Genomic DNA, 27,658 nt, shown 5'->3' with positions numbered 1-27,658 from the left:
CAGCGTGCCAGCTGTTGTCACCCTCACCATTGCGAGGGCCATGGCGTGAGACCTGGGCTGGGGCCCTGCTGGCTGCTGTCCCACCACCGAGAAGCCCGGAGGCTGTGAAGAGCCACGCCATCCATCCATCCAGATGTGGCGTCCAAGTTGGCCGTGGTCAGGCTGACCGGGCCTGCTCTGGCCCTTGGGAGGCACCGGCTAGGACGGGGCGCTCCCTGAGGCTCGTGCAGGGTTCCGAGACGGGGGCCCCCGGGACTGCGCAGTCCCGGCCCTTCCCCCTCCATCAGTAGATGGGGTGTGCGTGTGCACACGCCTGCACGTGGTCTCCAGGGGGCAGGTGTCCACGGGCGTGCCCGGGATTGGAGCGCAGACAAGCGCAGGGACATCCCGTATCTCCTGTTGACCTGCGAAGTCGAAGAGATGAGTTCTTAGAAAGCCAGATTCCCTCCTGGACGTCCGAGTAAGAGCCCTCCTGAGTGTTGGCCTACGGTGGGCAGGAGGGGTTCTGTTTAGCTCCAGGGGGCAGCCTTTGATGCCCCCACACCAAGCCCGGGCCTGGCCCAGTCCTGGTGGGAGAAGCAGGCTGGCTGGAGGGCAAAGCAGGGCCCGCCTGGCTCATCGACGGGGACACAGAGGCAGAGAGTCAGCAGGGTGCTGGAGGGGGTCACCCCCCTCCGGAGGCTGGGGACTCTATTTCTGCCCATGCCCCCGCGCTGCTGTGCTGAGACAAGGCAGGAAGGGGAGATCGCCCCTCGTCTCACAGCTGCTCAAAGATGAGGAGGGACCGGTCTCCTTCAGCTGGGGACGAGGGCCCGTGTCCGTGGTCCTCAGCATCCACATCCACTGTGAAGCCCAGTCCTGTGGGCTCTGGGGCCAGGGCCCAGCACCGCCTTCAGAGGACCCCAGGCTCCCAGCTGGACTCAAGTTTGGGGGTCAGCAGGTGAAGACCCAGGCCCTGGACACCCCCCTCAGCCTGCTGTTGTGGGCATGTGCAGCTGCCACCGTTTTAACCCAAAGGGTCCAGACACACCCTGTCTGCCCAGCGCAGGTAGGGGCATGGGCCACACCATGGCACGAGGCCACCCCTTCCGTCTTCTGGGCGCCTGGGCTGGTCCAGCTCGGAGGCAGCGTGGCCAAGGTCTCCCGCCTCACGTGGACAGGCGGATGTGGTGTAAACTGCTCGCCGTGGGAACGAAGTCGCTCAGTCCATCAGTCAGAGCCTCCATCTCCTCCTGGCGTGGACAGAGGGCACCTGTCCCGTGCGGTGGGGCTTGTGGAAGCCAGAAGAACATCTGGAGTCCCTCCTCTGCCCCCAAGAGCTGGCTGGAGGCTGGACCTGGCCGAACCCTCAAGCTGGAGCACCATCGTCCCCGACAGCCTCGGTGTCCTGCAGGAACCCCCGGAGAAGTCGTTTGGAGAATGGGGCGGGCTCCCGGCCTCCAGAACCAAGAGGAAGACTCAGCCTCCTTGGGCATGGCCAGCGCGGATTGCCCACCTGCCCTGCGCCACATGCAGGGCACTCGGAGGCGTGTCAGCGAGGGCTCACGGCCTGGAAGGCGTGTGGCGTCCTGGGGGGCTGGCGCTCACAGAGGGGAGAGCTGGTCTGCGGGCCCACCCATGCCCCCAGCCAGACACTGCACAAGGCAAACACGGCCCCAGAGGGGACCTGGAGCTCGTCTCCTGAGAGCCCCCAGGCCCTGCGGGTAGACGGCAGTGTGTGCGTGCCTGTGCGTATGTGCAACATACGTCCGTGAAATCCACCGAAGGGCAGCGCAGGGCCACGCTTGGCTCGTTTCAGCTGCTGGAGGAGCTGGCCCGCCGGGCGGATGGCCGAGGGTTCCCGCCCCCCCCCACCCTCCCTGGCACCCACCCCTCAGGCTTCCGGTCCACGAGAGGGGGATAAAGTTTGCCTGGTTGGAAAGATTTTTTTTTTTTTTTTTTTTGGTTTTTTTTTTTTTTTTTTTTTTTTTTTTGCTTTTTAAGAACCCCTTTGTCTTTTTAAGTCGTCAGCGCCCTGCCCCCGGCTCCGCCGGGCCGTGGGCGGCAGCGCAGGCCTGTGTCGCGTCTAACCTCTGGTATTGCATGTTCTGGGCAGGGAAGCGAGGGCGTCGCAGCAGTGCGGGATCGCTAGAGAGCAATGTGGAAGTAAGTAGGAGCCCGTCCGGCTGGCTGTCGTGTGTTGCCTCCCGTCCTCGGGTTTTGCCTCTCGTCTTTTTTTTTTTTTCTTTTTTTTCTTTTTTTTGCTCCTCCTTCCGTCCTCCACAGAGGCCAGATCCACCCCGCCTGCCTGGCACGTGCATGCCTCCCGCCTAGACGCGCCCGCGCCCCTCACCGCTTGTGGGGGCTGGAACCGTGGGGGCGGGTCCGGGTCTGTATGTCACGGTTTAGTCTCCGCTTAACCCCCGCCCCGCGGCCCCTAAGCATGGTTAACACCCCGGCTCCCCGCGGCCCCGCCCCTCGCTGTCGGTCCCGCCCTCTCGGGCTTCCACGCTCCGCCATCCCCATCGCTTCTCCTTCCTGGAGGTTCGATTGCTGTGTGTCTGCAGTCAGGGCGCCTCGGAATTGCTCAGCCAGCTCGGGGGCGGAGAGCCGGGAGAGAGAGGAGTTCAGTGTGGATTTCATGAGGTTCCATTCATTCTCCAGCCATCTCGACATTCCTGTTCTCATCTCCGCTCAGCTTGCAGGCCTCTCTGTCCTCTCTCCCCGTGTTTGGTTGGCGTTAGGTAGCCGCAGTGAGACGCCTAGGCGGTGCCCGCCCGCAGGGGGAGGCTCCCCCAGCCCCTCCTGCGGCCCTCGGCACCCCCTTCCCCCCAGCAGGCAGACACTCAGAGGGCCCAGGAGGGCCCAGGGCAGGGTGTTGGGGGAGCAGGCCCCTCTCCGCCCCGCCCCGCCCCGCACACGCTGCTGACACCCGCAGACTCAGGGCTCTGATCTGAAGGCGGGGCCACCCCCCAGGCAGAGCGCTCAGCAGGGCTGCGCTGCCCCGCAGTGTCTCCCCCCCAGGGCCCCTTGTGGGCCGCCGCCCCCTCCCACTGCCCTGCACCGAAGCGTCTGGAGATGCCCCGAGTCTAGCCTCACGGGGCCTGGCCTCTGTGGCCAGCACGTGGAACTAAGGCTTAGCAGTCAGTGGGTGAAACTTTTAAACTTTTTTTTTTTAAGAATCATTCTGCCGTAAGTGCTCTAAGCTCGTTTAATTTTGGTTTCTATGAATTTCCTTTTTAGGGGTCCATCATTAGCAGTCCTCACATGCGCCGGAGAGCTACATCACCACGAGACTGCCCATCTCGCCCACACCAGGCCATGCCCAACTCCTCCTCCCTCCTGGGCTCCCTGTTTGGGAGTAAGAGAGGGAAGCCTCCTCCCCAGGCCCAGCCGCCCCCCCACCCGCCACACCCCATGGCCAGCCACCCCCAGGGGCCTGTGGAGGGCCCCCTCGCAGGCCCAGGGCACGGGCACCACGGCCAGTACTGCCACCTGCAGCAGAGCCCGCCCCCCTACCACCATCACCACCACTACCACCCGCCCCAGCACGTCCAGCACACACACCAGTACCACCACGGCCCCCACGGGGGGCACCCCGCCTACGGGGCCCACGCGCACGGCCACCCGCCGCTGCCCGCGGGCCACGCGGGCCACGCCCTACACCACCACGGGCAGCCCCCCGCCCCGCCGCCCCCCACCAGCAGCAAGGCCAAGCCCAGCGGCATCAGCACAATTGTGTAGACAGCCTGGGTGGGGGTCCCGGTCCCCCCGGAACATGTGCACACCACACAGGCGCACCCAGGGGCGGCAGCCCCAGACCAGACCCAGGGCACCTTCTGTTTGCACCTCCCCTCAGCCCCCCGGCCTGGACGGAGCCCCCGAGCCCCGGGGCTCGAGTCACAGGGAACACAGCCCCCGGTTTGAGTTGGCGGGGGCGCCCCTCAGCCCCAGAGGTGGGCTTCGGCCACCACCAGCCCGGAAACGGTGCTGCCGGCCAAGTAGATGTTGAACCGAGCCCTGGCCCCCATCCCCACCCAGGTCCCAGCTCTGCTCCCTCATTGTACCTGGGGGTGATGACCCAGCCTAGGAAGAGATGACACACAAAAGCAGACAGAACCAAACACATAACCCAAAACTTGCTGCATTATTGCTCTTTTATTGACAATGGGCAAAAATTAAGTAGACCTGATATGGTTGATGAAAATACGTAAGTAAACTTTATATAATATAAATATATAAATATATAAATACATATATACATATATATATATATACACTGTATAGGTAGTATTTGTGTGTGAAAGGCAAATGTTTCAGTCCACAAAATTAGCAATAGAGACTTTAAAAGGAGCCCCACTTACCTGTTAGGAAGACAGAACCTTAGACAAATGTGTGAGAGATTAGACCAAAAATTTAAATGCTAGGGACAAACTCAGATACTTCCATATTTTCGTAAGAAGAGACACCCCACCTCCAGGACTGGCTGAAATCTTTACCGCGATCACTACTAACCGTGCCAAGTAACATAGCATCTAACTGTTTTCAGAGTCCGATATTGCTTTGTATAAATCCTTATTTTATTAACAGATGACTATCATAAGTAATCAGTATTATAACTGCTCTGTTATTTCAGGTAAGCAAATAGATTTTAAAAATGCAGTGAACTCTACCGTAGCACCTCGGGACCACCAGTTCAGAACTGGTTGTCCCGGACTGTTGGTTACCCAGACTCTTAGACACTTTAAATGGCTGCAATAACTGTGAATTTCCATGATCCATATTTCTTTCGTACGCATCTGGTTTACTGCACACTCATTCAGAGCCCTCGGCGGGCGCCCCACACCCGGCAGAGAGGTGTTCATCTCCCACATGAAAGCGACCAACTCATGCTCGTCTCCCCAGCTCCATAGCCGCCTCATCCTGTCTCCAGCCGCAGCAGGCAGACGCCCCGGAGAACCGAAGGCTGCTGCTCTTAGCGTTTAGCGCCCCGGGGCGGTGTGTGTGCTTCCCGTTTTGTTTTCTGAGTGGTGGCCGTGACCATCGTGATTCCATGTGGCCGTGTGCTCGCGCCCCCGTGTTACCTCTCCGGGCCCGTCTGAGCCCGCCGCGCGAGGAGCGCCCGGCCCCGCCCCGCGCCGCCCGCCGGGGCGCGCCCGGCTCTCCCGCGGTGCTCTGTCGCTTCCGTGGGGGGGCCCATCCGCTCCCCCGGGGCGGCGTCACCCACGGGCCGTCCTTTGTAGTTTCAGCCCTTCGAACCACTGCGGCCGCCCGCGCTGTGCTCCTAGGCCGCGGACTGGAGGACCGCTGCCGGGCGGGAGCCCGCGCAGGAAGGGCGAAGCTGGCGCGGGACTGCACGGGCGCGGGGCCCTGGACTGCGGCGGGACAGCCCCGGGGAGCCCGCCCCGGCCGCGGCCGGGACTCTGCCCACCCCCACCCCACCCCACCCCACCCCGCATCATCCAGGTCTCCAAACCAGCAATTCTGCAAACTGAGCACTTTGTTAATCTCCACAGAGAACAAATACAGCAATCTAGAGTTGAGCCTTTTTTTTTCTTTCTGTTTCTTTCTTGAAAGAAGTGTGACTTTAACCTGCCCGCCTTTTATCTTCCCGTCCATGTGGTCCTCCTCCCTTGGGCATCCGCTCAGAGAGATGGGAAGCACGGTGTGTCTGTTCTGGTCCAGGCTGGGCTGGGGAGGTGGGGGGAGGCTCCCCAGTTCCGCGGACCCCGAAACTCCCTGGTCACCCCGCAGAGCCTGGCCCCCCGAGGCGTCCTGTCTTGTGGTCTCAAGGGCATCATCGTGACCGGAAACAGTCGAATTGTACTGCATGTCCTCCGGCATCAGGCGCGTGAGGCCACACTGTGTATTGTGTATTTGCAAAACTCTCTCAGTGTTACTGTTGACAAATAGTTGAAGTAAAGTGGTAACATATTAAATATGTCGGCTTTTCTTCACCGTCTGTACCAATCGTAGGATCTAACTGTAAGCTCCAGGTTGTTCCAGAAAAGATGCAGGCACCAGGCCGCCCTTTCCAAAGGGCCATCACTGTGGGCACAGAAGCCAGCAGGGCAGAGCTGGGGCACAGCGCACCCTCTCTCTGTGGGCCATTCAGAACCCGCACCTGTGACCTCTTGGGTCCACAGGGCTGGGCGCTTCCAGCTTTCTGCTGGCTGGGGTTCCAGTCAGTGAGGTTTCATCAGCGTGTGCGTTTCGGGGACAAACACATCATGGGATGAGTGTTCCCAGAAGGCACACTGTTCCGTGGAGGAGGCTGGAGCTGGCCCGCCCCGATCTCGGGAAGCAAATGTTCCTGATGAGCTGGTGGTCCCGGGCAGCTTGCCTGGGACCACTCTCTCGGGACCCCAGACCACCCCAGGGTCCGCCCGCCCGCACAGGAGGCGGAGGCGGGGCATCACCAGGCTGCCTGTCCTTTCTCATTGTCAGGATGAACTTGGGGCATTTTGCTCACAGATTATCTCAGCAGGAGACCCTTAGAGGAAGCAAGCCGGTACCATCACCCAACATCTTTTCTGGGACAACAACGAACTCATGTATTTGTATTTTTTTTTAAGTTTATGAATGGATTGTATAACAATGTAAAAATAAAGTTCATCCTAATATGACGTGCGCCTCTTACTTAAAAATGTCCTCAGTCGTCCGGTGTTGAGCGATTTTTCCATCCCACACTGCATGCCACAGGAGCCTCTCGGTTTTAAGACAAGCTGAAGTGACCGCAGCTAGCACACATGACTCGGCTCCGCACGAAGCCGTGTCGCCACAGGTGAGCATGCCCCTTACCGTCCGCTGTAAAGCGCCACCGCCCTCCCTGCCTGAAAAACGAGTCCTTCCGTAGGTATCTTAAACACCGCAGCGGCGATCCAGGAAGCAGGCTGCAGAATGAGTCGGCCTGGGGCTGGAGTCGGGGTGGGGGCCCGATGTCCGTGTGACCCGCCTGTGGTCACGCAGAGCACTCAGGCAGCACTGCCTCCTCTGGGGAACTGTCACTCACCACTGAGGTGTCTCCCACGATTAGAACCAGGACTTGAGTGCAGGCTGCTGAGACCTCAGGGGCCCCCTGGCTCTCGGGAAGCCCAGCACCCACCATGTAACTTTGGGGAGACAGGAGTGGTTTTGTTTCCCTGTGTATTCTGTTTGTAAGTAACAGACTCTACTGATGTAAAACCACAGCTGTGATCATGTGGAGAAAGCAAATAAATCCTTTGAAATGCTCGTGTTCTCACTTTTTCTGGGAAGACTGGCCGTTTCCCTGTTGGCCGGACACAGCAATCCCCGGATGGTGAGGTAGCCCATCCCTGGTCTTGACTGTGGTGGGCTGCGGCCTCTGGGAAGATGTGAATTTGAGGATGGTGACAGATGGCTTAAGATAAAGGTACTCATCACAACGTAGGCACTGGTAGAAGATCCCCAAGGTATTTATAATTCCTAGCAGCTTTGAACAAAATGTTGTGCTTTCATTGAGTTAGAAGAGATGAACCCTATGAAGCACGGGGGTGGGCAAGGGGTTGACTTGTGAGCAGAAAGACACCTAAGGCCCAGCCCACATCATGCGATGGGTAACATGACCTGGAAGCCAGGAAGAGGGATTCTGTTCTCCCGGAAGCAGGGCTTCTACGAGAATGTGCTTGGCTGGTACTGTTTCTCCTTTCCTTAAACCCAGATTGGCTCCAAAGACTACCCCCCTTGAAAGCTTCAGTACAAACAAAACGAGGTAAAACCCGTTCATCTAATTTGCAAGCAGCTCCAGAGGTTCATGTCAGTGGCCACGATGGGCGGGGGGCCCACCCCCCACGGAGAGGGGAATTCCCATGGGAAGGCGTTCCCAGGTTTCTGCAGCTGGATGGCGGCCCTGGGTTGGGGGGCCCTCCAGGGGAGGGCAGCTGGTTCCCGGAGCTGGCAGACGTCCTTCAGCCTGTGACGTCACCTCGCACAGAGCTGCCGCCACCTGCCGCTCAGCCTAACCCCGGGACGGCGGGCTCCCAGGGCAGAGGGTGCCTCCGGCCGCTCCGCCCAGGACCGCTGCGGTCAAGATGCAGCTGAAAGCGCGCTGCTGGGTGGAAGGGGGCGGGGGTCCCGGCACAACCACTGGCTGATCTGAGGGTGTGTGAGTTCTCAGCTCTCTGCAGCTCCTGCCCCCGAGAGTCGAGCCGGGGACACAGAGGACGCGGTAGGGCTCCTCCGGAGCAGTTCCTGCTCACTGGCCGTGTCCCGTAGCTCGCGTCTTGCCTGATCTCTTGGCAGCTTTCAACACTGTTCACACGCCCCATGGTGGAACACGTGGCATCCTTGGTTCTATTCTCACCTTCATCTCGGGAGTGACGGGGGGCGGTGTGGGGACGCCTCCTGTCTCCTCTGCTGGCTGACACCCCTCCCCGGAGCCTTGAGTGCTGCCCTCGGGGTCACAGAAAGCCGTCTCCCTTCCTCCTCTCGGCACACAGCCTGCCCTCCGTTTTCCTGGAGAAATCCCTGGATTCGAATCTCCAGCCCAGACCTCTCCTCTGAACACCCACCTCCCTGGGGTCCTCCAGTAAGTAGCACCTCAAACTCTTTGTCCAGGACCAAATCCATGATCACAGAGCTGGGCCCCCCGGGCCCCCCCACCCCGTTGGTGAACAGCATCACCTCGAGGGGTGCAGATTAGAGCTAGGAAGCACTCTGGACGCCCGTCCTCGTCCTGACTCTCCAAGTCTGTGCTGTCACCAAGCCCTCTTGGCCTTGACCTCCCTGAGTTCTTACGCCTCCCCATGCCTCTTCGCGGCTCACCTGCCCTCAGGCTCGTTACCCAGACTAGAGCCCAGTATCTGGGCTCCTGGCGGCCACAGTGGGCCCCTCAACCCCTCTCCACTGCCACCAGAGGGGTCTTCTAAAGGTGCTGCCTGCTTGAAGGCACGTCAAAGACTTCCTGCTGCCCTCAGGATTAAAAATAAACCTGCAGAAGCTCCTGGACAGGGACTGCATGTCTGTCCCCCTGCCCTCCCCACTTCACCCCCTTTCACTCCAGCAGCGCTAGCCCTCCAGATGCCCAGGGAAGCCGTCTTCCCCTTGTCTCAGGGCCTGTGCAAGCGTGACCCCTGCCGTTCCCCAAACGTAGGAGGATGCTCGCGCCTTTGTTGAGTTAGCGTCTGTTCCCCGCAGCTGGTTTCAGCCACTACCTGCTCTGCGGTGCGTTTGCGTCGTTGCCTGTTCAGGGGCGTGATCACTGGTTGCTCTCAGTGCGACAGCGTCAGGTCCTTGCACAACTGTGATCCCAACCACACGTGGCACAAAGCAGGGCTTTCGGAGATGTTTGTTGGGTGACCCGAAGAGTACCAAGGCCCAGAGAAGGAAGCTTAATGCGCCACGCGCGTCGGTGGTTCACGGTGACATCAGAGACCTAGGGAAGCGGCTGGGTCCTGCGCTCCCTTGTTGATTCAAGGAATAGTCTGGGCGAGGGCTGGAGGCTTTTGCTCGTTGTGTTTTAACTTCATCAAACATGGTTTAATATTTGGAGCACTTGGGAAGCACAGACTCATAACAAGCGTGGGGAGAACTCACTCACTCGCGATCCCGCCCCCCACAGCAGTTATGACTGAGGGTTTGGTCTCCCACCTTCTGCCCTGTTCTTTGGGCACGTTTCTTGGTTCCCTGGTCCAGACCTTTGGGGCGTGCCCCAAACAGTCTGCAAGTGTCGCTCAGTGCCCCTTGTGAAGGAAGAGTTTCACCATGGAAACCACCTAGGAGATGCTGGATCAGACAGAGTTAAACCGTCAGTCCTGCAGCGCCTCTTAGAAGGATGACGTGTTGCGAATCTCTCAGAGGTAGTCTGTGCTGAGTTTCCCAGACTTCCGTAGCGGTGGAACTCCGTCTTGTACCGCAGAGTACGGTTCAGAGGTGTGTATGTGCCAGTTGTCTTTCCTTTTCTCCCCTAACATATCCTGATGTTATAGAAGATGCAATGCTCTATGATATTTACATGCCAGCCCGTCACATGGATGGCCCCTGATGGGCTTGCCATCAGGTAGTGTTGTCTTGGTGAATAAGGAACAGATGGGTGGAAACTGCAGTGTTTCTGAGATGTGGTGGCTCCAGTAAGAAGTGGGGGCCCTGGGGGAGTGGGGTGCCCGACTCTGACTTTAGGGCAGAGTTCCTGGGATGGACAGTGAGACCACTCTGGTGGCCCAGAGTGGCCATGCATCCCCCTGAGGTGTTTCCAGTCAGGTGTAGTCAATTCAGCACTCACCTGCCTCGGGAACGCACCCCACCTTCCAGCACAGAGTGGGTCTGCAAGAAAGCGGGGCCGGCTGTGGGCAGGTGTGTCGTGAAGGAGCTCATTTCTACTCCTAATTCTGACCCTTCAAGACTTTCAGGGGTTTAAATGGCGTGTGCTGTGAATCTCTGAAAGATAGTCTGTGCTGAGTTTCCCAGACTTTCTTGTTCTCCTGACCACACTCCCCATATACCTCCACAACGTGGCCAGTGTCCCGTACAGGAGAAGCCCCACTTAAACCTGAAAGGTGGAGACCACAGCTCTGGAGGCGTCACCAGCTGTGGGGCTAATAGGAAAGAAAACATTCACGATAAAAAACGCCAGAGGGTCATGGAGGCCACCGGAATTGGAATCCCTTCCCACATCCTGAGGACGGGTCAGAAAAAGAACGTATGAAGCCTCTCTAGCCCAGACCCACAGCCTAACCAGGAAAGACCAAACATCACAGATTGAGGGAGTGGTCAGTGGGGGTGTGAACATCTTGGACGAGCAGAGCTGCCTGGACCCCAGAACAGAGGCGGCGTGACGTCAGCTCGGGTCCCACCTGTGAGGGCAGACCACCCTCAGAGCAGCAGCAGAGACCCTGCTTCCAGAGGAGGGGGGGGCGCCCTAAAAGAGGCAGGTTTCCTGAAGGCCTGGTGACAAAGGACAGGAAGGGGCAGCTAAGATGAGGGCCCTGTTCGAACAAGGCGCCGTCAGAGAATCAAAGTTGATGGACCTGTAACTAACCAAATCAACCTGAAAAGAAAGGAAAACACACCGAATAAGATGTGCCAAGAGCGAAGAAACTCTTGCAATGAAGGAAAAAATTGAAAGCCATGCTCCCTGGAACAACTCTGTGGAAATAAATTTGAAAAAACCTAGATAAAACTGATAATGAGGCAAAACTGACCCCTGGAGAGACAGAGATTTTAAACACAAATTCCCATAAGAGAATTAGAGGAAAAAGAAAATAATCCACTGCCAGGTTCAACTGCTTTCTTAGAGGAATTCTTCCAAACCTTCAAATTTCAGATAATTTCAATGTTACTCACACTGCTTAAGATCACCGCAATGGAAGGAAAACTTAGAAATTTTTTTTATGACATGACTATAGCAGTGTTTTCTAAACTTGGTAGAAGTTGCATAAATACAAAGCCACAGACAACCAAAACAAAAGTATGAATAAAACAATAGGAAGCATCTAACGATGCATTAAATATAAACGAACATACAGTTATAGAATGTGGGGGTTAATCCCGCCGTGATTTATAGTTGGCCCTCAACGCCCCCAGGTTCTACCAACTTCGGAGTGTGTCCTCCTGTAGTGGTGGGTTTATCTTTCTGTTTTTAATATTTTTTAATTGGAGTATGGCTTCCCCAGTGGCTCAGTGGATAAAGAATCCACTTGCAATGCAGGAGACTCAGGTTTAATTCCTAAGGTGGGAAGATCCCCAGGAGGAGGAAATGGCAATCCACTCCAGTATTCTTGCCTGGAGAATCCCACGGACAGAGGAGCCTGGCGGGGTACAGTCCACGGGGTCACAGAGAGATGGACACAACTAAGCAGGCACGCATAGTTGGTTTTCATTGTTGTGTTTGTTTTGAGTGTACAGCAACCTGATTCAGATTCTTTTCCCATATAGGTTATTACAGAACAAGCAGCTCCTGTGCTGACAGTAGGTCCTTATTGATTATCTACTTTATATATAATAGTGTGGTCAGTCACTCAGTCCAACTCTTTGTGACCCCATGGACTGCAGCACACCAGGCTTTTCCCTGTCCTTCACTATCTCCCTGAGTTTGCTCAAACTCATGTCCATTGAGTCGGTGATGCCATCCAACCATCTCATCCTCTGTCGTCCCCTTCTCCTCTTGCCCTCAATCTTTCCCAGCATCAGGGTTTTTTCCAATGAGTCAGCTCTTTGCATTAGGTGGCCAAAGGATTGGAGCTTCAGTTTTAGCATCAGTCCTTCCAATGAATATTCAGGGTTGATCTCCTTTAGGATGGACTGGGTGGATCTCCTTGCAGTCCAAGGGACTCTCAGGAGTCTTCTCCAACACCACAGTTCCAAAGCATCATTTCTTTGGCCCTTGGCCTCATTTACGGTCCAACTCTCACATCCATACATGAGTACTGGAAAAACCATGACTTTGACTGTATGGACCTTTGTCAGCAAAGTGCTGTCTCTGCTTTTTAATATGCTGTCTAGATTTGTCATAGCTTTGCTTCCAAGGAGCAAGTGTTTTAATTTTGTGTCTGCAGTGATTTTGGGGCCCCAGAAAATAAAACCTGTCAGTGTTCCCATTTTTTCCCCGTCTATTTGCCGTGAAGTGTTGGGACTGGATGCCGTGACCTTAGTTTTTTGAATGTTTGAATGCTGAATTTTCACTCTCCTCTTTCACCTTTATCAAGAGGCTCTGTAGTTCCTCTTCACTTTCTCCTTTAGAGTGGTGTCATCTGCATATCTGAGGTTGCTGACATTTCTCCCAGCAATCTTGACTCCAGTTTATGCTTCATCCAGCCTGGCATTTCGCGTGATGAACTCTGTACAAGTTAAATAAGCAGGGCGACAGTATGCAGCCTTAGTACTGAAGTGAAGTGAAGTGAATTGCTCAGTCATGTCCAACTCTTTGCGACCCTGTGGACTGTAGCCCACCAGGTTCCTCTGTCCATGGGGTTCTCCAGGCAAGAATACTGGAGTGGGTTGCCATATCCTTCTCCAGGGGATCTTCCCTGACCCAGGGATCGAACCCAGGTCTCCTGCATTGCAGGCAGACGCTTTCGTATTAAACCTCCCCTGGCCAAATGACCCTGAGGTTTCTGACCCCTGGACTCTGATGGATGCAAAACGGGCACCAGTAGAGGTACCAGAAAATAGCCCCACAATGATGATGGGAATCGGGAGCTGGTTGTGGGGAGCCCTGGACTTGAGTGCTTCCCGTGGGAAAAGGGGCGCTGGAGGTCCAGGCACGCAGTGGCTGTCACCTCTAAGGATTGGGTGAAATGCCACTGAATGGGCACCTTTGGAGCCCCAGAAGGGCTGCCCCTTGAGGCTGAAGACAGTAATGATGATGACTCATTATAGGAAAGCGCAGCATCTATCGCAGGTGCCAAGCAAGGAGTCCAGGTAGCCAGTGCCTAACAGGCCTGAACTCCCACAAGGCTTTCAGGAAAAGGTCTATAAAGACAGGGTAAGGGAGGGGGGTTGTGGGGTGTGCAGTCAGCTTGTGGACATTTTTCTGATTGGTTGGGGGTGAGGTCATCGGGATTTAGCATTATCAGCCTTCTGGTTCCAGCCGGTCTGCGGTCTGCGTGCTTGTGGGCAGCAGGCAGTTAAATTCTCCCACCTGCTGGAGGTTTCGGGATCTGCAGAAAGGCTCAAAGAGCGTGGCTCAGAAAATCATCTATTGCAAAAAAAAAAAGAAAGAAAGAAAATCATCTATTGCCCTTGCCATATGCTCAGTCGTGTCTGACTCTCTGCCACCCCATGGACTGTAGCCCCCCAGGCTCCTCTGTCCATGGGATCCTCCAGGCAAGAACACTGGAGTGGGCTGCCATTTCCTCCTCCAGGGGCTCTTCCCGACCCAGGGATCGAACCGTGTCTCCTGCAGCTCCTGCACTGCGGGCAGATTCTTCACCTGCTGGGCCATCAGGGAAGCCCCTCTATAGCCTTGGAGGAGGAACTAAAGGTCCTTGGCTTTGTTTAATGGCTAAACTATTACTATTTTGTCTGGCTTGACTGTCTTCCTTTCTTGCTTCAATTTCTCACTTTCTGATTAAATGTATTCTTTGACTAAGGTTTGTCTACAGACAAAAGGCAGGTGGAGGACGTTGGGGGAGAGTCCTGTTCTAGAAAGACCCCATAGGGTCCTTTTTGTGGTTGCTCAGTCACTCGGTTGTGTCTGACTCTTTGTGACGCTCCCCGTCCCGCCCCGAGGCCTGCACGGACCCCATAGGGTCCTTCTCGGTCACAATAGTATTCCTTTAGAGCCTGTAGTCTTACCTGCTGTCAAAGCCATAACCAGGGAAAGGTTTTAAAGGACAAATACCTTGGCATCAGCTTTGCGTCTGAAAGCCATCCTTTACCCCACGGTCTTCCTTCTCACTTTGCTTTTTGAAACCCATCTTGAGGGTCTGGAAATCAAGCTAAGCTCATTATCTTTAACACCCATGAGGAGCTAACATAGTACAACTAGAATGTATGGTGAGCATTTATTCCCTGAAACATTCTTCTATCCACAGAAGTGTTGGTGACCAAAGGCTGCTTTATCTCACAAGCTGGATTCACACACTTAAGTGGACTTTGCATCCAAGTCAGGGAAGTCCTTAGTCATCCACGTTTGGGGACCATCCTTCATTCTAGGGAGCACATCTTAGTAAATGGCACCCCAAATGATCCTTTTCTTGTGACCTAGAGTCCAGACCCCAGATCTGGACTAGAAGACCTGAAAACCCACTGCGGTCAGCACCCAGAAGGGGAGCTATTTGTAGGGCAGTGCTGGGCACTTACTACAGTCTGGAGCATATTGGGTGAGTCAATGAGAATATTGGGTCTTCAGGAGAAAAAGAAAAACCAAAACTATTAATTACAGTACATTACAGGAAAAAATCCTTCTCCAGTGGCTCAGTGGTGAGTCTACAGTGCCAATGCGGGAGACACAGGTTCGATCCCTGGGTGGGGAAGGTTCCCCTGGAGAAGGAAATGGCAACCCACTCCAGCGTTCTTGCCTGGAGAATTCCATGGACAGAGGAGCCTGGTGGGCTTCACAGTCCATGGGGTTGCAAAGAGTTGGACAGGACTGCTCCCGCACACACAGGGAAAAGTCCAAAATGAGGTCCTTAGGTGAGTTCCATTTGGTTATTTCTCCTACAAGTTACAACTGGGGAAAAAATGAATTCAAGTGAACGCCATGTTCTATGAAGCCATTAACAGGAGCAATTTTTCCTTAAAAGAGAACAGACACATCAATTAGTAATTTCTGACTTAATGCCGACTGTCTATGGTCCTATAATCGGCATTTACAACAGAGAGAGGATTTTGTGCACTTCATTCTCAGGATGGTGTGTGAATCTACAGGCCAGGCCCTTCTCGGAGGCAGGCAGTGTAGAAATACGGAAGGGATGCAGAGAACACAACTGATCATCTCTACCTGGGAAGTCACAGTGTAGCCTGCTAGGTGTTCCAATTTTTGTATATGTGCTGCCGAAGCGAGCACTGCTAGGTGTTTATACTGAGCTTTGATGGCGAGCCAAGTTTATTCTTGATCAGCTCCTGCTGAATGAGCACTGAAAGCTCTTTGAAATGCAGGGACTGACTTGGGGCCTGAGCTGTCTCTACCGCCCCAGCTCAGTGGGTGAAACTTTAAGATGAATTTCCGCACCCCACGTACCCCCATCATGCTCCGTTATCCAGTTTGCAGTCTCACAGTCGCTGGCTTGAAGGATTACCAAAAAATGTTGTTGATTTCAAAGAAATGTTACTGCTGATGCCTGAAGCCTTTGCTAGAGTCCCCAGGGTTTTCTGGCCGAGGCTGACTGCAGCCCTTCCTGACAATGACCCTGCCGAATCTTGTGGTGGGCTAGGATTCCGCTCCTTCAGGTGTTAGGGTGTTGAACTGTGCTTCCCCAAGTATGTTTCCTGGGAGTTATTTGTTCATGTTGCAAGAGGAATAGTCTGCAGTAAGTCCCTTGTGCAAGAACTGGCATTGCATCTTCTTGTAGGGTGTTTCCCATGCATTAAAGATGCTGGCTTTGCCGCCTGGCCATCTTCAGATAAGATTTCAGGCTCTGCTGGCCTTTGTGCAGACAGGTAAGACCCGGTGAGTTAATAAGCTTATTCAGCTCTTACATCACAGCGGTTGCTTTGCAAATTCTGCTGGTTTCAACAGAGCATTTGTATTATTTTAACATGCGTTTCATAGCATCATAGTGGGGCAATACAGGCTTGGTTGGATCTTAGGATATTCTGACTTTTGAAACACAAGGAAAAACCAAAGCTGCGCTGTTTTTGTCTTTGTTGATGCTGTGACTGTTTCAGGTCTCCTGAGATGTTGAAAGGCTGTTATCACTGTGACCAAGTTTAAACTGAAGAGCCTCTATTTTTAGGTTTTCTTGTTGTTCTTTAGTGGCTAGGATGTGTCCGACTCTTTTTCGACCCCATGGACTGTAGCCCACCAGGCTCCTCTGTCCGTGGGATTTCCCAGGCAAGAGTACTGGAGCTCCTTGCAGGCGGATTCTTCACCTCCTCGACTTTTTTTTTTTACCCTCTCTCCCAGGGTTGGTAGACCCTGAAATTTACAGTGTGTGGAGTGGGAGGAGAATTAAACATTAGCCCACTAAATTTGCATAGGAATCCATGTTTGTGTTGATTTCATCATTTGATAGGTGTTGAAACAGATTCTGGAGTAGGCCGTGACTTGCCTGGTGGAGGGGGAAGGGGATTGGTGAAGACACATAACCAGGCAGAAGGACTTAGACACGAGTCAGTCCAAAACATTCAGACTGACGATAGTGCATAGGAAGGATGGAGCAGAATGCCTGAGAACTCGGCACCCGGGTACCAAGGGCCATGCATGGTGCAACCTGGACCTCAGGGTGTGTACCCGCCACGGAGCAGCTGGCAGAGGCAGAGAGGGAGAGCAAGGCGTGATGGGGCTTCCGACCTCCGTCAGAATGATTTCATCCGATTTCGGATCAGCCAGCAACAGAAGTGAGAGAGAACAAAGAGGACAAATCGAGAGACACCTCTCTGCCCACCGAGTTTGCCAGCGTGTGCACAGGTGCTCAGCGTGCACACAGGTGCTCGGCGTGCACACAGATGCTCGGCGTGTCCGACTCGTCTGCAACTCCAAGGGCTGCAGGCTGGCCTTCCTCTTTTGGAGGAAAAGACCAATATTGGAAGAGCTAGGCTCCTCCTGCCTTGTCCTGCCAACCGAGGGCAGATTCCTCTGCCTCCAGCCAGGAGAAGAGGAGGCAGCAGAGAATGACCGCTCACTCTTCAATTCCGGTCTCTTAAAACCGGGAGGAAGTCATACGGATTCCAGACCACAGCCGGAGCTCCGGGTGTATTGGCTCTGAGACTGCCCAGCCCTCGCGTCACTTTTGGGCCCTATTCAGTTCTGTGTGCCCAGAGCCACACATCCTCCTGTCTGAGTCTGCCAGGCCGCTCTAACAAAGAACCACAGACTGAGGAGCTTAGATGATCAATCAGCTCACACTTGTGGGGGCTTTAAAGTCCAAGGTCACTGTGTTGGCAGGATTGGATCCTCATGAGGGCTGAGAAACCGATCCAGGCCTTGCTCTCAGCTTCTGGGGTTGGCTGGCCCTCTTAGCCTTCCCTGGCTTGTAGCAGCATTATCTCGAGCTCCGTTTTCACCTCCAGACACACACCATCCTCCTGGGAACATGTCTGTGTCCACATTTCTCCTGCTTACAAGGGCACCGGTCATGTTGGAGTAGGGATCCACCCCACCCCACTGTGACCTCTCCCTAACTTAGCTCATTACACAGCTGCAGTGGAATGCCATAGGAAACCCTCTTTTCAGGGAAGGTCACGTTGTCAGGTTCTGGGGTTAGGATGTCAAGTAATGAATCTTGTGGGGTGGGGGGGACACAATTCAACCAACAACACCTCATCACCTTTGTGGCTTTCAACAAGCCAGTGACTTCCATATTCCCATGATAAAGGGGACAGATACACATCTGAAAGGGAAGGAAGTACCAGGGACGACACAATCTGTGAGACAGAGTACTCTGAAGGACACCTCTCTGCTGACTTTTGACGTCAGGACAGCGAGGCGTCAGTCAGCTTCTCTCAGCAGGAAATGGCACTGGTGATACCCGTGCACGACTCAGCTGTGAGCACATCATTAGGACGCTGAGGGCAGGAAGCTTGACTAGACTCTCTTCTCATGACTGACTATTACCCTTGCAGCCTTGGGGCAGGAGACAAGGCCACCTGTTTCCCTCCTGTTCTGTGTTAGTAAATTTCTCCACGACCTGCCCATTGTGTGGCTTTCATGCTGAGGAGGGAGGGACTAGTTTCCTACTCAGACAATGTGCAGAGGTCCAGGAACAAGCGTCCTGGAGCGCTAAGACCCACTCCACAGCCACTCCGGGTTGTTTGCTGATACGTCATGTACGGGAACCAGTTATGACATGATCGGAGAGGTACGTCCATGGTGGGTGTTTTAAATGTGAACTGTGGAAATTCTATGTCTAAAGCAAACTGTTTACGAATGACATCCTATTTCTCAAAGGCTAATACTCAAGTATAAGATGGAATACTTGAGTGTGTGCCCAGTTTTTAACTTTTATATTATTACAAGAAAAACAATGATCACTTACTGTGGCAGATGCTATCATATGGATTTAGCTAATCCTCATGAGAATCCTGTGAGGTAAGTGACATGATATTCATTTTTACAGATGGGGAAACTGAATTTAGACACTGCCAAAGTAGTGGTACTCCAAAACATTTTCCCCTGTACATGCTATTAGAGTACGTAGAAATTATGCCTTAATTTTTTCCTAATTTTTATTTTGGAAGCTGAATTTCTCACTTGGTTAATTCAGGGAGGATCCAGATAAATTATTGGATAACTTTATTGATTAGACTACTTTTTTTTTTTTTTTTTGGCCCAAACGTTCACCAGCTCAAAGTTAAAAGCAAGCAGTGTCATTTCTGCAGAGATGGTTCACAGGCCGTCATTACCAAATGCCTTCTTGAGAAGCTGAATGCTGACATTGGCAAATATTGACCACTATGAAGAAACCAACTGACAAGGCTTCACAAGTTAAAGACAAAAATAGATGACACATTGCAGAAGTTGCATGCAAGGACAGCTATTTTGCAACCAAGAATGTTTTTGAACTCTTTTTTTTCCCCTGATGGTCTGTCACTGATAAGGATAGAGTAGGATAGTCAGTTTAGAAATCTCACTAGAGGATTAAAGACAGAGAATTTTAAGGGAGTTTGGGAGACTGTTATAAGCTAATAACCACTCAAGAAAAGAATCCAGTAACTTAACAAAAATCTACACTACTTTGGAGGAAGATCTGGTGCATCCAAGCACCAGGCACCCTCAAGCCACACACCCTGAGATTTAAAACACAAGACAAAAGATACGGGATCTGAATCTTGTTCCATGAAGAGTTAGAGTTAATGTTCCTTTAAGAGTAGCATTTTTGCGTTCATCCAAGACAGAAATACAGGTGAAAGGGGAAAGAAACTAGATGAAAGGGGACATTCTGCTGAGACCTGAGATGAATTGCCACGTGTTAGACTATGTTACCACACTTTTGCTAAGATAAATATGATTTAAATAGTGCCAGGACAGCCCCGGTTAGACCACGTAGACTCTAAGGAGGAACTAATGATGCTAAGCCTTGATGGCTGCCCAAGAATGAGGAGGAAGGTTGTCTTCCCTCCCCGCTCTTTCTTAGGTGATAAAGAGGTAGCCCTCTTGTTTCTTGGGGCTGTGTTCCCTTGCCAGTCCGCCTGTATCTCTCACAAATGTCCTATGCTAACAGACTCACTCTTTGCCTATCACTTTGCCTCTCCTTGGTTTCTTTCTGTGACCAGACTTCTTTCTGTGAACCCGAGCTTCAGTAAGTCCTGACACCAGTTGTGTGGTTTCAGCTTAAATGACAGTGAGTTCGAGTCCCTCCCAAGAAGGATTGTGGCTTCCTCATCAAATGTTTACCCAAACAAGTCCATCTTTTACTGGGCCGGGCACAGCACGTTAAGATGAAAGCGCTGCTCCTTATCCTTTGAGTTCTGATGGAGGCAGAAAGCATTTCCAATGTGAGAAGGGCCTTCAGGGCATTTCTGGGTGTGTGGGGGTTGCCCCTCCCCGTCCTGTCCCTCGCCCACCTTCAGGCTGGCGTTTTCCAGGGACGTAGTAACTACAGGGTCTTATCCATGCTTCTTTCTGGTGCAATACCCCTTTCCTTTTCCTCCGTCTCCCGAATGTGTGACATACACGTAAGCTATGAAGCAAAACCAAAGGAATCCTCGTGTATAGACCACTGACTTGAAACAAGGACTGTAACCGTATGTGCATGCCCTTCAGAGATAACCAATACCGTGAATTTCCCCCATCTCCGCTTTTTAAAATGGTTTTAAATTTATTTGTATTTAACATTGTTTCACATTTATTTTTATTTCTTTGTTTGGCTGTGCTGAGCCTCCGTTGTTTCTTGAAAACCTCTAGCTGGGGAGAGCAGGGCCTTCTCAGCGCGGGGGCCTCCCTTGCGGCGGAGCACTGGGCGCCCGGCGCAGGGGCTCCTGTAGTACTGGCTCGGCTGTGCCTTAGTGGCCCCTAGGCATGTGGGGCGGGGGGATCGTCCCCGGATCAGAGATCTATTAACGCAGGTCCTCTGCGTTGGCAGGAAGAGTCTTAACCACGAGGCCACCAGGGAAGGGCCCGTCCCCTTCTCTTCAGTCTCACCTGGGCCCTGCAGGCCCAGCCGGTGACTGACCACGTTTGGCAAAGAGGGAGGGACTAGTTTCCTACTCAGACAATGTGCAGAGGTCCAGGAACAAGCGTCCTGGAGCGCTAAGACCCACTCTTAGTTTCATTGCGGTGCCCCGACCCCCGCCGCCGCCGCCGCCGCCGCCCAATCAGCGAGCCGTCCGTGGCCCGAGCCCGAGGCCGCGCAGGCGCATTGGCGGCCGGGTGGGGTGGGTGGGGCGGCGCGGGCGGATGGCGTCATCGGCGGTGCGCGCTCAGCGGGCAGCGACTGAGGCGCCGGGGAGGCAGCCGCAGAGGCAAGAGCGTCTCCGCGGGCAGCATGAGCGGTTGTGGGCTCTTCTTGTGCTCGGTGGCGGCGCGCTTTTGCCGCGCCCCAGCGGCCTTCACCGTGAGCCGGCGCCCGCTGCTCACCAGTCCGCCCAGCCGAGCTTTCGCCAAGGACCTCTTCCTGGGCAAGATCCAGAAGGTGAGGCGGCGCCGCGGTCTCTCTGCCTTCTGCCCTTCCTGCGGAGGGGCGAGTGGAACCCGCTCCAGAGCCCCCACGCGTTGCCTCAGAAACGCACCTGAGGGCGGGCGTGCCGGCCCCCGGGCTCTGAGGAGCCGCGTGCTCCTGCTTCGGGAGACCCTGGCTGAGGTGGGCGCTGAGCGACCCTCCGCTCAGCGTCCCGGCCCCGAAGAGTGAGTGAGTGAGTGAGTGAAAGGCTTTATTAAACTGCCGCACGTGGGGCAGACGAAGTGTGTGTGTGTGTGTGGAAGCGAAATGCTTTATTAAACTGCCGCACGTGTGTGTGTCTGGGTGTGTGTGTGTGGGTGCGTGTGTGTGTGTGTGTGTGTGTGTGTGTGTGTGTGTGTGTGTGTTGGGATGTGGTGCTCCGTCCTGGGAACTCATGCCTCTCAGCAGCATGGGGAAGAAAGAATACACATGTTTTATGCTTCCCTTTCTCCAAACCTTTAGCACCGTCTCCCCCATCACTCTCACCTGTTGGCCTTGCTTCTTGTTTATTGAGAAAATGCACCCATTTAGGTAAGTTCCACCTCTACACTTACCTGCTTCCCACATGCGGTCTGCATGCCCTGCATCACAGTGGCAGCCGGACCCCCAAGCCTTCTCAGCTACTCAAGAGCATTGGTCCCTTCTTGGCTCTTTGACATCTGAACATTGGCCGGCATTTCTGACCAACTGAGTTGGGAATTGTCTAGTATATAGACAGTCTGTGTATAGTCTTCTCATCTCTAACCATTCCTCTGATGATCTAGTTTAGTATCATGCCATCAGCATACTGAAGGTGCACATTTATTTCTCCAGGTGAGATTTCTCCCCTGAGCTCCAGTCTCTGTATATCTACCTTTCCAGTCAAAAGCTGCACTTGGGTATTACGAGGCATCGCCTGTCATCCAAAACTGAGTGCCTGGTCTGATCCTGCCTTTCCCTCTGGTCGTCTTATTGGAGATGGTGGTGACTCTGCCGTTCCACTTGTTCAGGTTGTAGCCGAAAGGGAGGTCCGGCTGCTCACCTCTCAGAAGTCAGTGAAGAGGCCAGGTTGGTGGAAAGGAAAGTTTGCTTTATTTTGGATGCTGACAGCCAGGGTTGGAGGTGGGAGGTGGGGGCCCTGTCCGAAGGCCGACTGTCTTCCCCACCCCACCTGCAGGCAAGAGCTTTTATTTACTGAGGGAGGGGGTTATATACAAAAACAGCACAGTCAGCTCTGACAGTCATCTTGAAATTGGTCATCAGTGGTCTGACCAGCACCATCTTGGTTGTTTTAAGTACAGTTGGTCTTCTGTTCTTGGGGAAGGCAGTGCACCCCTCTTCAGGGCTCTTGCCTGGAGAAACCCAGGGACAGAGGAGCCTGGTGGGCTGCGGTCCACGGGGTCCCTAAGAGTCGGACACCACTGAGCGACTTCACTTTCACTTTTCACTTTCACGTGCTGGAGAAGGCAATGGCACCCCTCTCCAGTGCTCTTGCCTGGAGAAACCCAGGGACAGAGGAGCCTGGTGGGCTGCGGTCCACGGGGTCCCTAAGAGTCGGACACCACTGAGCGACCTCACTTTCACTTTTCACTTTCACGTGCTGGAGAAGGCAGTGGCACCCCTCTCCAGTGTTCTTGCCTGGAGAATCCCAGGGACAGAGGAGCCTGGTGGGCTGCGGTCCACGGGGTCGCTAAGAGTCGGACACGACTGAGCGACTTCACTTTCACTTTTCACTTTCACGCACTGGAGAAGGAAATGGCAACCCACTCCAGTGTTCTTGCCTGGAGAATCCCAGGGACGGGGGAGCCTGGTGGGCTGCAGTCCATGGGGTCGCTAAGAGTCGGACACGACTGAGCGACTTCACTTTCACTTTTCACTTTCATGCACTGGAGAGAAGGAAATGGCAACCCACTCCAGTGTTCTTGCCTGGAGAATCCCAGGGATGGGGGAGCCTGGTGGGCTGCCGTCTATGGGGTCACACAGAGTCGGACACGACTGAAGCGACTTAGCAGCAGCAGCAGCAGTGTGCCTCTTGTCATAACCCACATCTATTCTGACAGCAGATCCTAGCTTCTCTGCCTTCAGGTTCCATTTCAATCCGACGGCTTCTAAGCACTTGCGCTGGTGCTGCCCTGGTTCAGGCCAGCACGGTCTCTCTCAGCTCTGTTGGGTTTGAGCAGCAACGTGGCAGCAGAGGTGCTTAGAATCTCAACCTGGAAGGAGACCTTCACGATCACGCCGTTGTCCCCCTGCCCTCAGAGTGTTCCGAGAATGCCCGCGGGTCTCCTGCGGGAACCCGTGGGAGGGATCTGGGTGACCCTTCTCCCCATTCACAGCCTCAGCCAGGAGCAACCGTGTTACATGTGTGGTTTCTACATATGTAGAATAATTGGAAAAACCAGTTCCACTGGTTTCAAAAATTTTAAATTGCAAATTAAATTCAACCGAGCACCCACGAAGCACCCCATTCAGACCCTGAATATTGCCATCAGACATTCATTCTCTCGTGTGCTCGAGGCCTCTCTCCTGGTGGGTTCTTCTTTGGTTGGAGTTTAGGCCACACTAGCCCCACTCTGTTCTCACTTGGCTGCTGACTGATTCCAGAACCTTCTCCCTCCAGTGCAGCCATTGCAGCAGGCCTAGGTGAGGCCAGTGCAGTGGACTCGGCTTCTGTATTCAGCTCAAGAGCCAGCTTTGTTCTAAGTGGCTGCGGAAGGATGACAGCTCTGCGTGATTTCCTTCCAGACCCCCTGAGGGGCAGGGTCAAAGGTGGCCTGGAGGCAGCGATTCCTTTTAAGTCAGCTCTCAATTTTGGCTGGAATCCACCCTTCACTTGTACGGGGGGCCCAAGAGGAGAAAACAGACTTGAGAGCCTGTGGGCTGGAGGGAGGAGACAGGACTCCTCTCCTTTCACGAATTTTCACCTGGTGAGAGGTGCTGTGAGGAGAGGCCGGGCTTCTGGGGGCAGCTTGGGGGCTGGGACATCACTTTTCAGCAGGCGCTGGTCAAATCCAGAAAGTCAGGTCGTGCTGGCAGCTGAAGGGGAGGGCAGTGCCCAAAAGCTAGAGGGGCTGAAGTCTCAGTGGGATAATTTTAGGCGACATAGAGAGCGGAGGCCTCGTGGGGAATCCAGGCTCGGGTGGAAGCCCCAGCCGCTCCCTGGTCAGTCACTGCATGTTCAGGACACGTCATCTCATTTGAGCCGCACAGCGGCCTACTGAGGCGTCACCCGTAACGGGAGAAACTGATGCCACGCTCCACAGCATCAGAGTCAGGGCTGCATTCAGGCTGATGAGGCTCCTCAGCAGGGCCTCCTTTGGTGGCCCTGCCTCCTGGTATGCTCAGCCCAGGTAGCAGGGGTCAGGGGTCCTCGGACGGAGGGGCGGGTCCTAGAGCACGCAGCTGCGCAGCAGCCCACCAAGAAGTCAGACCTTGCGACCACAGTACGGTCTTGTCAGCGGCAGCGTTTTTAAGCTCACGACATAACTAAGGTGAGCTTTGATGTTTTTAGTAAAGAGCCTTCTCGTCCATTATCTTCCCTGGTCCTCACAGAGATCACCTGCGTTTTCTGGGTGAGAAAGTGGCCCTGGGAACGGGGGCAGGGGTCCGACTAAGAACGCCTTGCACAGCAGGGACCGTGCTGGAGCTGGAAGCCTTAGCCCAGGCTCCCTGTTTCATAGGAGTCCTCGTCACTTCTTAGTAAGGAAAGCTGATCAGGATCGGGGATAATCTGGGTCAGGGAGCAGGCTGGGCCGAGGAGGTGGAGTCTGATGCAGTTCTTGTGTCCCGAGCGCCTGCTGAAGTTTGCTGTCCAGTTCCTTCGGCCCGGGAGGCTCGGCCAGCCGAGGCGGACGCTGCGCGTCCTTTCCCTTCCGGTTGACTGATATGACCGCTGTGGAAGATTGCCCACAGTGACATCTTTACTGTGTTCATCATTTTCAGAAAGAAGTTTTCCCGTTTCCAGAAGTTAGCCAAGATGAACTTAAGGAAATTAATCAGTTTGTGGGACCTGTAGAAAAATTCTTCACCGAAGAAGGTATGTAGGGTTCTCTTTAGCATTACAGCTTTCCATTTGCAGGGTGACGCCTCGATATCTATTTTTTTAAACACGTTTTTGTTCGTGTCTTCTTGGCTGCGCCGGCTCTTTGTTGCCGCACGCAGGCTTTTCTCCAGTCCCGGAGACCGGGGACTCCTCCCTGATCGCAGCGTGCAGGCTTCTCACTGCGGCAGCTTCTCTGCGTTGTGGAGCACAGGCCAGGGATCAAACTATGCATTGCAGGGCAGATTCTTACCCAGCGGAGCACCAGGGAAGCCCTGGAAATGCTTTGATATTTAGTAGTAGAAGCAGTGTTCATTAATCAGAGAAACAGTGCTGTTGGCATATTTTGCTTAAAAGATCATTCCAACTGCTCTTTAATCATAAGCTATCTAGTTCATTGCTTCTGAATGTATATTTACATTTAACATTTCCACACTGTTGCCCACTGACTGTAAAATACAATAGAAATGAGCAATTAGAAAAATGAAATAAAAAGCAGAGCAAAACGTGTACAATCCCAGCCCGTCAGTCGCACTCTGGGCTGTGTGCTGGGGCAGAGTGCCGTCAGTGTTTCTGAAGGCTCGCTCGCGGTTTCTGTACCTTTGCTGGGCAGCAGGGAGGGTCGGGGGCCGGACCTCAGGCTGGAGGCGCCATGTGGACCGAAGGGCCCGTCCCTCAGGGCTCTGAGCCCTTAGCGGGGGCAGTGTCCTTTGCTCTGGGAACCTGGGAGGGCTTGAGTGAGGACAGACTGACAGCAGTATAATACACTTTGAAAGAGCCTTTTCCCTCATAACTTGTTACAAAATACTGAGTGTGGTCCCCGGGGCTATATGGTAGGTAGGTGGGTGGTTATTTTGTATATAGTACGTACCTGTTAATCTCAGCCTCCTAATCTGTCTCTCCTCCCTCCCCTCTGGCGACCGTAGGGTTGTTTTCTATGTCTGCGAGTCAGCCTGCTTTGTCAACGAGATCTCTCTCTGTTTTTAACTGAAATATAGTTGATTTACAGTGTTATGCCAGTCTGCTATACAGTGGAGTGACTCAGCTACACACATACATTCTTTTTAAATAATTTTTTCATTATGATTTACCACAGGATATCACTGTCTCTGTGTGTTGTACATGAGCACCTTGTGGTTTATCCATCCTATATTTTCAGCTTCCATCTGCTAACCCCAGCCTCCCACCCTCTCCCTCCCCCAACCCCTCTGCCTCGGCACCCACGCCTCTGTTCTCTGTGTCCACAATTCTGTTTCTCTTTCATAGAGAGGTTCATTTGTGTCCTATTTTAGAGTCCACCTATACGTGATATCATGGTGTTTGTCTTTCACTTTCTGGCCCACTTAGTATGATAATCTGCGGTTGCATCCATGTTGTTGTAAACGGCATTATTTCATTTTCGTGGCTGACTAGTATTCCGTTGTGTGTGTGTGACCACGTCTTCTCTTTCTGTTCGTCTGTGGGCGGCCATTTAGGCTGTTTCCACATCCTGGCTGTTGTGAGCAGTGCTGCTGTGGATATGTGGCGTGTGTATCTTTCTGAATTATAGTTCTGTCGAGGTATATTCCCAAGTGTGTGATTGCTAGCTCATATGGCAGTTCTATTTTTAGTTTTCTGAGGACCCGCCCTACCGTTTCCCGTAGGGGCTGCACCAGTTTGCATTCCCGCCAGCAGTGTAAGAGAGTCCCCTTCCCCCACGCCCTCTCAGGATTTGTTACGAGACTGTTTGATGAGGCCGTTCTGCGCAGTGCCCTTCCCTGGTGGCTCAGTGAAGAGTCTGCCTTCAGTGCAGGAGACACAGGTTCAATCCCTGGGTAGGAAAGATCCCCTGGAAGAGGAAGTGGCAACCCAGTCCAGTGTTTTTGCTTGGAAAACCCCATGGACAGAGGAGCCTGGTGAGCTGCAGTCCAGAGCGTTGCACAGACTCAGACATGATTGAGCACAGGCATGCACACACACGTTCTGACCAGTGAGATGGTGCCTTGTTGTACTTTTGATTTGCATTTCTCTAGTAATTAGTGATTGTTGAGCATCTTTTCATGTGCCTATTAGCCATCTGTATGTGTTCCCTGGAGAAATGTCTATTAAGGTCTTCTGCCCACTTTTTTTTTTTGGTAGTAGTAATAGAGACACTGTTTATTGGGATAAGACAAGATAATTTCCAAGCTATACGTGAGAAATGTGGTGGTGGTTTAGTCGCTAAGTCGTGTCCGACTCTTGCGACCCCATGGACTGTAGCCTGCCAGGCTCCTCTGTCCATGGGATTCTCCAGGCAAGAATACCAGAGTGGTTTGCTATTTCCTTCTCCAGGGAATCTTCCTAACCCAGGAATCAAACCTGGGTCTTCTGCATTACATTTACCGACTGAGCTACGAGAGAAGCCCAAAAGAAATGCAGCAGCAGAGGAAACTATGGTGGTGGTGTAAAACAGAACGATGCAGCC

At 53.6% G+C, this 27,658-nt stretch overlaps 2 protein-coding genes across 12 annotated transcripts in view; both read left to right on the top strand.

Annotated features, from left to right (window-relative positions):
* IQSEC1 (IQ motif and Sec7 domain ArfGEF 1) overlaps positions 1 to 6,605 on the top strand; it is a 277,893-nt gene extending 271,288 nt beyond the window's left edge. For 6 of the 9 annotated variants that reach the window (XM_070463465.1, XM_070463464.1, XM_020872512.2 and 3 more), the window contains 2 exons: positions 2,096 to 2,145; positions 3,223 to 6,605. In XM_070463465.1, coding sequence (XP_070319566.1) covers positions 2,096 to 2,145; positions 3,223 to 3,723 — 551 coding nt within the window. In that variant the 3' untranslated portion in view covers positions 3,724 to 6,605. The remainder of the gene's footprint in view (positions 1 to 2,095; positions 2,146 to 3,222) is intronic. The other 3 variants (XM_070463468.1, XM_020872514.2, XM_070463469.1) reach the window with 2 other exon arrangements.
* Positions 6,606 to 20,949: 14,344 nt separating this feature from the next.
* ACAD9 (acyl-CoA dehydrogenase family member 9) overlaps positions 20,950 to 27,658 on the top strand; it is a 47,034-nt gene continuing 40,325 nt past the window's right edge. Inside the window, exons 1-2 of one of the 3 annotated variants that reach the window (XM_070463517.1) lie at positions 20,950 to 21,170; positions 25,119 to 25,212. In XM_070463517.1, coding sequence (XP_070319618.1) covers positions 21,024 to 21,170; positions 25,119 to 25,212 — 241 coding nt within the window. In that variant the 5' untranslated portion in view covers positions 20,950 to 21,023. The remainder of the gene's footprint in view (positions 21,171 to 25,118; positions 25,213 to 27,658) is intronic. The other 2 variants (XM_020872479.2, XM_070463518.1) reach the window with 2 other exon arrangements.

This window comes from Odocoileus virginianus, unplaced genomic scaffold (genome assembly GCF_023699985.2).
Source record: "Odocoileus virginianus isolate 20LAN1187 ecotype Illinois unplaced genomic scaffold, Ovbor_1.2 Unplaced_Contig_3, whole genome shotgun sequence".
Taxonomy (NCBI): domain Eukaryota; kingdom Metazoa; phylum Chordata; class Mammalia; order Artiodactyla; family Cervidae; genus Odocoileus; species Odocoileus virginianus.
Note: the sequence above shows the minus strand (reverse complement) of the source record. Positions and strands in the feature narration are given on the sequence as shown.